The 12,685-nt window shown below is 38.9% G+C and overlaps 1 protein-coding gene across 1 annotated transcript; it reads left to right on the forward strand.

Moving 5' to 3' along the window:
* Window positions 1-5,520: 5,520 nt before the first annotated feature.
* On the forward strand, window positions 5,521-11,185 carry LOC146630573 (serine/threonine-protein kinase pim-2-like). Its single transcript, XM_085356976.1, has 10 exons — window positions 5,521-5,581; window positions 6,220-6,462; window positions 9,225-9,467; window positions 9,602-9,736; window positions 9,854-9,948; window positions 10,090-10,137; window positions 10,241-10,459; window positions 10,563-10,743; window positions 10,830-11,000; window positions 11,094-11,185. The coding sequence occupies exons 1-10, from the start codon at window positions 5,521-5,523 to the stop codon at window positions 11,183-11,185; spliced, it is 1,488 nt and encodes a 495-aa protein (XP_085213102.1).
* Window positions 11,186-12,685: the final 1,500 nt, after the last annotated feature.

The raw sequence follows: 12,685 nt of genomic DNA on the forward strand, positions 1-12,685 counted from the left end.
TGCTCTGTTCCCAACTTCTACTGCGTGACTGACAGCCTGGAGTTTGAAATCCGCTTCAGGTGCCATTTATGGTCCTTATACACACACAATACGGTAATATTACGTTGAAGCACAGTGCATATTACTACGCGAGGCTCCTCGGTAGCCGTAATGCTCCGACAATCCATCAAGCGGTGCAGCTCCGTAGCTTACCAAAGTCGTACTAAAACATTTTTTGACAGATTGCTGAGCGCCGTGTTCCACATAAAATCGGTTCGCGGTCATCAGGCACAACCAGAATTCATACATAAGGCGCGCTGTCAACTTTTGAGAAAATGAAAGGATTTTAGGCTGTGCAGCCCCTGTGGGCTGCATGGCGTTAGCGTGGTTAGCTCGTTAGCACGTTGACGCCGTCCAGCCCCACGCACGGAGCGATGCGCAGTAACTCGTTAACGGAGATTTGCCGTGTTCATCTTATCGCTGCCTGCAGGTGAAGCTATGGGGGAGGAGGGGGAGTTGTGTTCAGTGAAGGATAGGCGAGGCCGAGTAACGTTGCGTAGAGACAAAAGTGGACGAAAGAGAGGCAAACTTCTGGCTCCACAACTATAATTATAACGTATATATCGATATAAAGGATATGGTCACATCTTATATCTAATATAAAAATATATCGATATGTTTTAAAAAACTCGATATATCGCCCAGCTCTATGTCCATCCCTGTACTAACAAACATGCCATATTGGCCCAGTTTATTTTTCTTATCATTGTTTTGAGGAGACCAAAAATAGCATTTACATTTTCTGTTGTACAGTTTATTTGCTGTTATGGAGTTCTTGTTACTGAAGAAAGGTGATACAACCTCAAAAACGTGGTTGTCTCTAGATTTAAAAAGAGAAATAAGGTCCAGTAGTTACACTATATAAAAAAATAAATGCACAATTTAAAAAACAAAATTTATAGGTAGGTATATCGACTTCTCATTAAATTATATGAATTATTATGGCTTTGTCTGCCATAGTGTTTTTCTTTAAACTACTTAGGAGCACTTTTACTGGCAGTCGGTGATGTCACTGAAAGGCAAGGTTCTGTTGCCATAGTCTCCTGAGTTTATTTTGAAAGCTAACTTACGGAACTCGCTTAAACAGCTTAGGAAAGACAAGCGCACACATTTGAAGAAGTATTCCCTCATCACGGTGACATTTTCACTTTTAAACGGTCTCAAAAATTAACATGAAAAAGGAAACGAGAAAAAATACAAATTCAGGAGAAAAGAAAGATCCAGGAGATCAAAGTAAGTAAACAAATACATCAAATCTGGGTAAAATCCCTCAAATAACAGAATCTACTTTTCTAAAAATGTTGACAGTCTGTGTATAAAATGAAACATTTGAATCCTACCCATATGGAAAAGATATATATAAATCTTATAAAGTTTGTATCTGTCTTGTGTGAAACTTGTATGTTTTGGATACTTACTAAAACAATATATGAAAGTAATGAGAAAGTGGCCACTTTCATGAGTAAATCATATAAGCCTGATATGATTCACTGCATGAAGTAGGCCACATCTTACGCAAGTCTTTTATAAATTTGTACTATTTCTTTTCCATATGGGTATGTTTGACTGAAAATAGCATAATTACAACACGTCTAATCAAAGAAAGGTTAATGGGGCACTTTGTCTTTTGGTAAAATAATGTGACAAGTTTATTCTTGGACTCAGCAGTAAAAACAGATCAACAAGTGTCATGAAGATCTAAGTCTTAGTAGACCTAGTATGGACTCGTGTTGCTCTGTTTTTTTATCAAAAGGATAAACTTGTTATTATAATTTAACCAATACTTCCTAAAATGGCATCAAAATCCTTCCGGTCCTGATGTCGAGCACTCTTTTTCACTACTGTGTTGTTGTTGTTGTTGTTGTTTATAGACTCTAAGAGCAGGATGGCTAAAAGAAAGGCCAGTCCTGAAAAGAAGACCCCCGTAAAAAGAGGGAGGGTCACTGAGCAGGCTGCTCCTTCCACCAGCTCAGATACACACCAGGTCAAAGCAGTGAAGCGTAAGGCCCAGCAAGATGGAGCGGGCACAACCAGTGCACCGAAGAAGATTAAACTTGCTGAGCCTACGAGTGAAGACAGGGAGCAAGCGTCTTCCTCCGTGGACACTGGTAAAGGTAGGCTAATTAGTTGAGTGAGGGGTAGATTAAGTGCACAGCTGGTTGCTCGGTTTAAGATATTAGTGTTTGGGAGATATTTTTCTGTTGTACAGTTCATTTGCTGTTATGGAGTTCTTGTTACTGATGAAAAAAAAGTGTATTTTTTGTTTCAAAATAGCTGATCTGCTCTATGCCAACATCTGCGAACAAATATAATTCTATAAAGTTGGTCTATATAGTGTGTAACTGTTGATATAGAGCATAGGTGTCAAACTCTGGCCCGCGGGCCAAATTTGGCCCGCAGACTAATTACATTTGGCCCGCGAAGCCATACCAAATTACTATCAGAGCTGGCCTACTGGTATTATACAGCTAATATATATATTGTCTAGTATTAGGCTTTGCTTGTTCCATATTCAGTTTTTCAGCAAAACGTTTTTGAGTCTATAAGAAAAGATTCATTCTTATATCTGGAGCAATAAATATATTTCAATAAATATTACTGTTAGCCCGCGACTTTGTTCCAGTTTTGAATTTTGGCCCACTGTGTATTTGAGTTTGACACCCCTGATATAGAGCGTTATTTAATTTATTGCTAATGCAATCATATGGCACGTTGACTTCTAAGGAAATTTTAGATGGCACTTATCATCAGAAAGGTTGCTGACTCCTGGGTTAGACCTTCATATTAATTTTTTTTTTAAACTTTTTTAAGAACGCATTTTAACATTGGACTCAAAAATAAATAAATCCCCCGCTAACAAAAAAGGCTCTTCAAGTGCCAAATTGCTTTATATTTCTTCACTAAATATACGGCCGCAAGTAGGGCTGACATGGGCCCCAGGTTTGATGTGTTCTGCCGTAAACTGGACAAACCAACATAAGGATGGAAGCCACTGTGGGACTTTTTCAGTAAGTTGAGCATGTGTTTTATAAGTTAATCAGTAAATTAACACCAATAGCTAGTTAACCCATAGCTATTCACACAAATGAATAGCTATGAGAAAGGTGATACAACCTCAAAAACGTGGTTGTCTCTAGATTTAAAAAGAGAAATAAGGTCCAGTAGTTACACTATATAAAAAAATTAATGCACAATTTAAAAAACAAAATTTATAGGTAGGTATATCGACTTCTCATTAAATTATATGAATTATTATGGCTTTGTCTGCCATAGTGTTTTTCTTTAAACTACTTAGGAACACTTTTACTGGCAGTCGGTGATGTCACTGAAAGGCAAGGTTCTGTTGCCATAGTCTCCTGAGTTTATTTTGAAAGCTAACTTACGGAACTCGCTTAAACAGCTTAGGAAAGACAAGCGCACACATTTGAAGAAGTATTCCCTCATCACGGTGACATTTTCACTTTTAAACGGTCTCAAAAATTAACATGAAAAAGGAAACGAGAAAAAATACAAATTCAGGAGATAAGAAAGATCCAGGAGATCAAAGTAAGTAAACAAATACATCAAATCTGGGTAAAATCCCTCAAATAACAGAATCTACTTTTCTAAAAATGTTGACAGTCTGTGTATAAAATGAAACATTTGAATCCTACCCATATGGAAAAGATATATATAAATCTTATAAAGTTTGTATCTGTCTTGTGTGAAACTTGTATGTTTTGGATACTTACTAAAACAATATATGAAAGTAATGAGAAAGTGGCCACTTTCATGAGTAAATCATATAAGCCTGATATGATTCACTGCATGAAGTAGGCCACATCTTACGCAAGTCTTTTATAAATTTGTACTATTTCTTTTCCATATGGGTATGTTTGACTGAAAATAGCATAATTACAACACGTCTAATCAAAGAAAGGTTAATGGGGCACTTTGTCTTTTGGTAAAATAATGTGACAAGTTTATTCTTGGACTCAGCAGTAAAAACAGATCAACAAGTGTCATGAAGATCTAAGTCTTAGTAGACCTAGTATGGACTCGTGTTGCTCTGTTTTTTTATCAAAAGGATAAACTTGTTATTATAATTTAACCAATACTTCCTAAAATGGCATCAAAATCCTTCCGGTCCTGATGTCGAACACTCTTTTTCACTACTGTGTTGTTGTTGTTGTTGTTGTTTATAGACTCTAAGAGCAGGATGGCTAAAAGAAAGGCCAGTCCTGAAAAGAAGACCCCCGTAAAAAGAGGGAGGGTCACTGAGCAGGCTGCTCCTTCCACCAGCTCAGATACACACCAGGTCAAAGCAGTGAAGCGTAAGGCCCAGCAAGATGGAGCGGGCACAACCAGTGCACCGAAGAAGATTAAACTTGCTGAGCCTACGAGTGAAGACAGGGAGCAAGCGTCTTCCTCCGTGGACACTGGTAAAGGTAGGCTAATTAGTTGAGTGAGGGGTAGATTAAGTGCACAGCTGGTTGCTCGGTTTAAGATATTAGTGTTTGGGAGATATTTTTCTGTTGTACAGTTCATTTGCTGTTATGGAGTTCTTGTTACTGATGAAAAAAAAGTGTATTTTTTGTTTCAAAATAGCTGATCTGCTCTATGCCAACATCTGCGAACAAATATAATTCTATAAAGTTGGTCTATATAGTGTGTAACTGTTGATATAGAGCGTTATTAAATTTATTGCTAATGCAATCATATGGCACGTTGACTTCTAAGGAAATTTTAGATGGCACTTATCATCAGAAAGGTTGCTGACTCCTGGGTTAGACCTTCATATTAATTTTTTTTTTAAACTTTTTTAAGAACGCATTTTAACATTGGACTCAAAAATAAATAAATCCCCCGCTAACAAAAAAGGCTCTTCAAGTGCCAAATTGCTTTATATTTCTTCACTTAAATATACGGCCGCAAGTAGGGCTGACATGGGCCCCAGGTTTGATGTGTTCTGCCGTAAACTGGACAAACCAACATAAGGATGGAAGCCACTGTGGGACTTTTTCAGTAAGTTGAGCATGTGTTTTATAAGTTAATCAGTAAATTAACACCAATAGCTAGTTAACCCATAGCTATTCACACAAATGAATAGCTATGGGAAAGGTGATACAACCTCAAAAACGTGGTTGTCTCTAGATTTAAAAAGAGAAATAAGGTCCAGTAGTTACACTATATAAAAAAATTAATGCACAATTTAAAAAACAAAATTTATAGGTAGGTATATCGACTTCTCATTAAATTATATGAATTATTATGGCTTTGTCTGCCATAGTGTTTTTCTTTAAACTACTTAGGAGCACTTTTACTGGCAGTCGGTGATGTCACTGAAAGGCAAGGTTCTGTTGCCATAGTCTCCTGAGTTTATTTTGAAAGCTAACTTACGGAACTCGCTTAAACAGCTTAGGAAAGACAAGCGCACACATTTGAAGAAGTATTCCCTCATCACGGTGACATTTTCACTTTTAAACGGTCTCAAAAATTAACATGAAAAAGGAAACGAGAAAAAATACAAATTCAGGAGATAAGAAAGATCCAGGAGATCAAAGTAAGTAAACAAATACATCAAATCTGGGTAAAATCCCTCAAATAACAGAATCTACTTTTCTAAAAATGTTGACAGTCTGTGTATAAAATGAAACATTTGAATCCTACCCATATGGAAAAGATATATATAAATCTTATAAAGTTTGTATCTGTCTTGTGTGAAACTTGTATGTTTTGGATACTTACTAAAACAATATATGAAAGTAATGAGAAAGTGGCCACTTTCATGAGTAAATCATATAAGCCTGATATGATTCACTGCATGAAGTAGGCCACATCTTACGCAAGTCTTTTATAAATTTGTACTATTTCTTTTCCATATGGGTATGTTTGACTGAAAATAGCATAATTACAACACGTCTAATCAAAGAAAGGTTAATGGGGCACTTTGTCTTTTGGTAAAATAATGTGACAAGTTTATTCTTGGACTCAGCAGTAAAAACAGATCAACAAGTGTCATGAAGATCTAAGTCTTAGTAGACCTAGTATGGACTCGTGTTGCTCTGTTTTTTTATCAAAAGGATAAACTTGTTATTATAATTTAACCAATACTTCCTAAAATGGCATCAAAATCCTTCCGGTCCTGATGTCGAACACTCTTTTTCACTACTGTGTTGTTGTTGTTGTTGTTGTTTATAGACTCTAAGAGCAGGATGGCTAAAAGAAAGGCCAGTCCTGAAAAGAAGACCCCCGTAAAAAGAGGGAGGGTCACTGAGCAGGCTGCTCCTTCCACCAGCTCAGATACACACCAGGTCAAAGCAGTGAAGCGTAAGGCCCAGCAAGATGGAGCGGGCACAACCAGTGCACCGAAGAAGATTAAACTTGCTGAGCCTACGAGTGAAGACAGGGAGCAAGCGTCTTCCTCCGTGGACACTGGTAAAGGTAGGCTAATTAGTTGAGTGAGGGGTAGATTAAGTGCACAGCTGGTTGCTCGGTTTAAGATATTAGTGTTTGGGAGATATTTTTCTGTTGTACAGTTCATTTGCTGTTATGGAGTTCTTGTTACTGATGAAAAAAAAGTGTATTTTTTGTTTCAAAATAGCTGATCTGCTCTATGCTAACATCTGCGAACAAATATAATTCTATAAAGTTGGTCTATATAGTGTGTAACTGTTGATATAGAGCGTTATTAAATTTATTGCTAATGCAATCATATGGCACGTTGACTTCTAAGGAAATTTTAGATGGCACTTATCATCAGAAAGGTTGCTGACTCCTGGGTTAGACCTTCATATTAATTTTTTTTTTAAACTTTTTTAAGAACGCATTTTAACATTGGACTCAAAAATAAATAAATCCCCCGCTAACAAAAAAGGCTCTTCAAGTGCCAAATTGCTTTATATTTCTTCACTTAAATATACGGCCGCAAGTAGGGCTGACATGGGCCCCAGGTTTGATGTGTTCTGCCGTAAACTGGACAAACCAACATAAGGATGGAAGCCACTGTGGGACTTTTTCAGTAAGTTGAGCATGTGTTTTATAAGTTAATCAGTAAATTAACACCAATAGCTAGTTAACCCATAGCTATTCACACAAATGAATAGCTATGGGAAAGGTGATACAACCTCAAAAACGTGGTTGTCTCTAGATTTAAAAAGAGAAATAAGGTCCAGTAGTTACACTATATAAAAAAATTAATGCACAATTTAAAAAACAAAATTTATAGGTAGGTATATCGACTTCTCATTAAATTATATGAATTATTATGGCTTTGTCTGCCATAGTGTTTTTCTTTAAACTACTTAGGAGCACTTTTACTGGCAGTCGGTGATGTCACTGAAAGGCAAGGTTCTGATGCCATAGTCTCCTGAGTAGGGATGGGTACCGGTGTCGGTTCTGACATAAACGGTAGTAACCAGACCGAAAAGCAGCGCACATTTCGGTGCTTTATTTCGGTGCTTTTTTTTCCTGAGCTGTGATAAACTTCTAGCCAATCATTTTACGTTTCCGAGGATAGTAGGCGGGTCCAGGTACGTGCGTTCTTTTAGAGCAGAGCTACAGATTAAAAATGTCCAAGGCGAAGCGGTCAAAAGTCTGGCTGTACTTCACAGCAAAATATGCAAACTCAGCAGCAACAAGTGCTTTAAGCTGATACTGTGATACTGTCAAAGGAGGGAACACCTCGAATCCGACGAAACACCTAGCGACGCATAGCGTTTTTTTAAAGCCGAGAAATGCGCCGTATTTGATAGCTTGCTGCGAGACCTCACACCGAGCACATCTACTGCGGGTGGGTTGCCTGTTATGCAACATCCCCCAAAAACACGAAGAGGAGAGTCCTGGCCCCTAGCCCTGCCAGTGTAGCAGAAATGATGACGGATGATGATGCAGCAGCAGCCGTTCTTCTCCGCGTGAGTAGCTTAATGTTGTTCGTGTGTAATTTACGTTGAGTAGGCTAACCACGTTATTACATTAATGCATGTAAGGTGAACTAGCAAACATCATCATAGCTACATGCAGCTGTCCTCTTGTTTGATGGCAGATACTCGCTTCACCCTGGCCAAAAAGGCTAAAAAGACCAAAGAAAAAGTGGAAAACAGTTAAACATGAGAGGTTTAGGACAAAGTTTGTGTTTTTTCCATTGATTAAGCACTGCTTCCAGCCAAGAGTGATGCCATATATGCCCCATAGCTGCAGAAAAGGCTAACATTGTTATCTTTTTACAAAAAAACAGCTGAACATGAGAGGTTTTTGGACCAATTTTGTGCTCTCCATTCTTTAAGCACCGGTTTGAGCACCGTTTGAGCACCGGCACCGTTTCAAAAGTACCGGTTTGGCACCGGTATCGGATAAAACCGAAACGATACCCATCCCTACTCCTGAGTTTATTTTGAAAGCTCACTTACGGAACTCGCTTAAACAGCTTAGGAAAGACAAGCGCACACATTTGAAGAAGTATTCCCTCATCACGGTGACATTTTCCATTTTACAAGGTCTCAAAAATTAACATGAAAAAGGAAACGAGAAAAAATACAAATTCAGGAGAAAAGAAAGATCCAGGAGATCAAAGTAAGTAAACAAATACATCAAATCTGGGTAAAATCCCTCAAATAACAGAATCTACTTTTCTAAAAATGTTGACAGTCTGTGTATAAAATGAAACATTTGAATCCTACCCATATGGAAAAGATATATATAAATCTTATAAAGTTTGTATCTGTCTTGTGTGAAACTTGTATGTTTTGGATACTTACTAAAACAATATATGAAAGTAATGAGAAAGTGGCCACTTTCATGAGTAAATCATATAAGCCTGATATGATTCACTGTATGAAGTAGGCCACATCTTACGCAAGTCTTTTATAAATTTGTACCATTTCTTTTCCATATGGGTATGTTTGACTGAAAACAACATAATTACAACACGTCTAATCAAAGAAAGGTTAATGGGGCACTTTGTCTTTTGGTAAAATAATGTGACAAGTTTATTCTTGGACTCAGCAGTAAAAACAGATCAACAAGTGTCATGAAGATCTAAGTCTTAGTAGACCTAGTATGGACTCGTGTTGCTCTGTTTTTTTATCAAAAGGATAAACTTGTTATTATAATTTAACCAATACTTCCTAAAATGGCATCAAAATCCTTCCGGTCCTGATGTCGAGCACTCTTTTTCACTACTGTGTTGTTGTTGTTGTTGTTTATAGACTCTAAGAGCAGGATGGCTAAAAGAAAGGCCAGTCCTGAAAAGAAGACCCCCGTAAAAAGAAGGAGGGTCACTGAGCAGGCTGCTCCTTCCACCAGCTCAGATACACACCAGGTCAAAGCAGTGAAGCGTAAGGCCCAGCAAGATGGAGCGGGCACAACCAGTGCACCGAAGAAGATTAAACTTGCTGAGCCTACGAGTGAAGACAGGGAGCAAGCGTCTTCCTCCGTGGACACTGGTAAAGGTAGGCTAATTAGTTGAGTGAGGGGTAGATTAAGTGCACAGCTGGTTGCTCGGTTTAAGATATTAGTGTTTGGGAGATATTTGTGTGTATGATCTAATACGCTGATGTGCTTTTGGTGTTTTCCACATCTGCAGACTGCAGTCAAAACACAAAGGGGTGCACAAAAAATGGCAGAAACAAGTCTGCGGGAGACAGCAAAGAGTCACCCAAGAAAAAGAAAAAGGACAAAACCAAAAACGTCGTCCAAAATCCAGCAGCCGACCAGCAACGTAAGTAGCAAGCAGCTTGGCTTTTATACTCAGGTGAAGAGCAAAATGAACATTTAGGGTACAGCAGAGAGTAATTTGTGTCACAGCTGTAGTAAAACAACATTTGGGTCTTTTCAGGGGAATACCAAGCCAGATATGTGCAGGAGCACCATCTAGGAAATGGCGGCTGTGGAGCAGTGTTTGCTGGCTACAGGATAACAGATCATTTCCCAGTAAGTGTTCAGATGGTGGGAGTAAGACAGGCAGTAATGCAGATAACGGATAATATCGTCAGCTGAGCATTAAAGGTGCCGTTTTACACCTTTAATGATGTCATACTGAGGAAATGCTCACCAATGCTCTGTGTCTTTTAGGTAGCCATCAAACACGTTCCCAAGAACAGAATCCCCATCAAAGTGACGGTAAGTGTGCAACACTTGAACTGTTTTTACATTCCTGGACTGAGTGCAGCGTTCACCTGTGAAACATCTGTTCCTCATCATCCACTTTGTTGTAATATATCAGGATGAAAACGGGAAGGAAGTCTCAGTGGAAGTGGCCATTTTGCTGAAGCTTGCAGCTGAAGCAGATGGATCAGTGGGAACGTCGGCTCCTGTGTCTCTGTTGGACTGGTTTGACTTTGGCACAGAGCTGATCCTGGTGCAGGAGAGACCTGTCCCCGCGGTGGACCTGTTTGACTACATAAGAGAAAATGGAGGATGTTTACCAGAAGGAAAGGCCAAGGTAAGTTGACTGGAAGAGCCTTAGACTGTACAGCACTGAAAGCACAGAGTATCAGAGAAGCATCAACCTGTTGACTCATTACTGTCTTTTTCATCTTTTCCAGGTCATTCTGAAGCAACTGGTTGATGCAGCAAAGGACCTGGAAGAGAAACACATCTTTCACCGGGACATCAAGAGTGACAACATTCTGATTGAGACCGGCTCAGATGTGCCTCGAGTTCGTATCATTGACTTTGGCCTGAGCTGCTTTGCTACGGAGCAATCGCAGTTCTGCTTCTTCTATGGTAACATATTCAGCTCCTGCTCTTCACAGATGTAGCAATTTGTGCCTTTTGTTTTAGAAGAAATTGTAATTGTGTCTGTTTATTAGGTACACCTATCCACAGCCCTCCCGAATGTTACTGGGGCAAAAAATACAGGCCTGGACCCACCACGGTGTGGCAAATGGGAGTGGTGCTGTACGAAGCGCTTCATGTGGGGGACTTTAATATCATGACGTTCATTGAAAACGAACTGAAATTCAACGAGCATCTGTCCCCACGTAAGAAAACATCACACTTCAAGATTCACTGATGGCTTGGATCACTGGAACTATCATCTTCATCTTTTCTCTCCTTTCTTTCTTTCTTTCCAGACTGCCGGAATTTCCTGGATGCGTGTTTAACCGATGTCCCGGAGAAGCGCCCAACGCTGGGGGACCTCCAGCGTCACCCCTGGCTCAGATAAACCCATCTCTCACACACACACATTTCATATATTATCATATAAGTGTGATACGTGACCTAACTTTCTATTTTTGTCTTTCTTTCATTTTTTTGGTTTTTTTTAACAGGAAAAGGTTGTTTTTTGGGGTTTTTTGGCCAATTCTAAATTTTGCTATCCTGAAATTCCTGTAACCCCCCCAGCCATCCCAGGAAAGGGGATCTCTCTTTGAATTGGCTTTCCCGAGGTTTCTTCCCATCATTCTGGCCCCCCGGGGAGTTTTTCCTCGTCTTCATAGAGAGCTTGGGCTGGGTCAGGAGCTTCATCAAAATTGGCCTTATTTGATTAGGTTAATGTAATAAAATTACGTTGATGTAATCAAAATTAGTAAAAATCAAAAGATTTAACTTAAACTTCCATTAAAACTTGTTTAACTCAACTTTGCTGAGAATACTCTTTCATTACCATGTCAAGGATTGTTTTTTACTCATGATGCATTTTGACAAGTAAGAAAACTGAAAACTCAATCAGGTTAAAGTATGCACAACGAAAGTCACACTGTCACTGCTCTGAAGACTTGCATCTGTTGCCCTAACCTCTAATGCGTCTCAACAGATTTCCTGGATCTAACAGAGGTTGCAACAGTTTTTCCTTCCCACTGTTGCTGATTGTTTGCTCATAGTGGGCTCTCTGATTGGTGGGATTCATTTTCTAATAGTATAGGGTCTCTGCCTTCCAATGTAAAGTGCCTCTAGACAACAGATGTGACTTGTTGCTATAGTTAAGGTTGAATTGAATCATTAATGTCCATTCAGTAGTGAAAATTTTATATTTCTTAATAGGGGTGGGTTTTGATGATCGATTTATCGATTAAAATCGATTCTGGCTTGGATAACGTGATATCGATTCATTAAAACCTGAATCGATTTTTAAATAGAAATTTATTTTGCCCGAAACGCCAGAATCTCAGGTTAAACCTCACAAAATTTCTACAACCACCAAACCGCTAAAACAGTAAATGAGAGCAGGTACACGGATTCTGCACAAAGATGTAAACACAAAACGCGGACCCGACGGATCAGAATCACTGAGATGTGGCTTTCTCACCCGCCGGCACGTACGCTTAGCTGTGTCTCTAATCAAACCTCTGTAACTTTGCTCTGCTTCACTTCGTTTTTGACTGCACAATATTTTTAATGTCATCTGCTATAAAAACCCAGACCAAGTCTCGCAAGCGTCAGCTTTCTTTTTATAGATATAAAAATATAGATATGTACTGATAAGTGATCAGAATTATAATATTTCTGACTGTCTGAGGCAAAATTTCCCTGATTCAAATCGAATCGAAACAAATCAAATCGTGGATCGAATCGATTCGGGACCTTGTGAATCGGAATCGAATCGATTCTAGAAATCAGTGACGATACCCAGCCATATTTCTTAATATCCATCTATACTCAATGTGAATTCCATAAATTTAATAGAGCTGTTTGACTGATCACCTAATGTGTGACAAAAGAATCC

The sequence above is a fragment of the Diplotaxodon limnothrissa genome, linkage group LG6, assembly GCF_057381915.1.
Source record: "Diplotaxodon limnothrissa isolate DT_005_m linkage group LG6, D_limnothrissa_male_GT1.1, whole genome shotgun sequence".
Lineage (NCBI taxonomy): Eukaryota > Metazoa > Chordata > Actinopteri > Cichliformes > Cichlidae > Diplotaxodon > Diplotaxodon limnothrissa.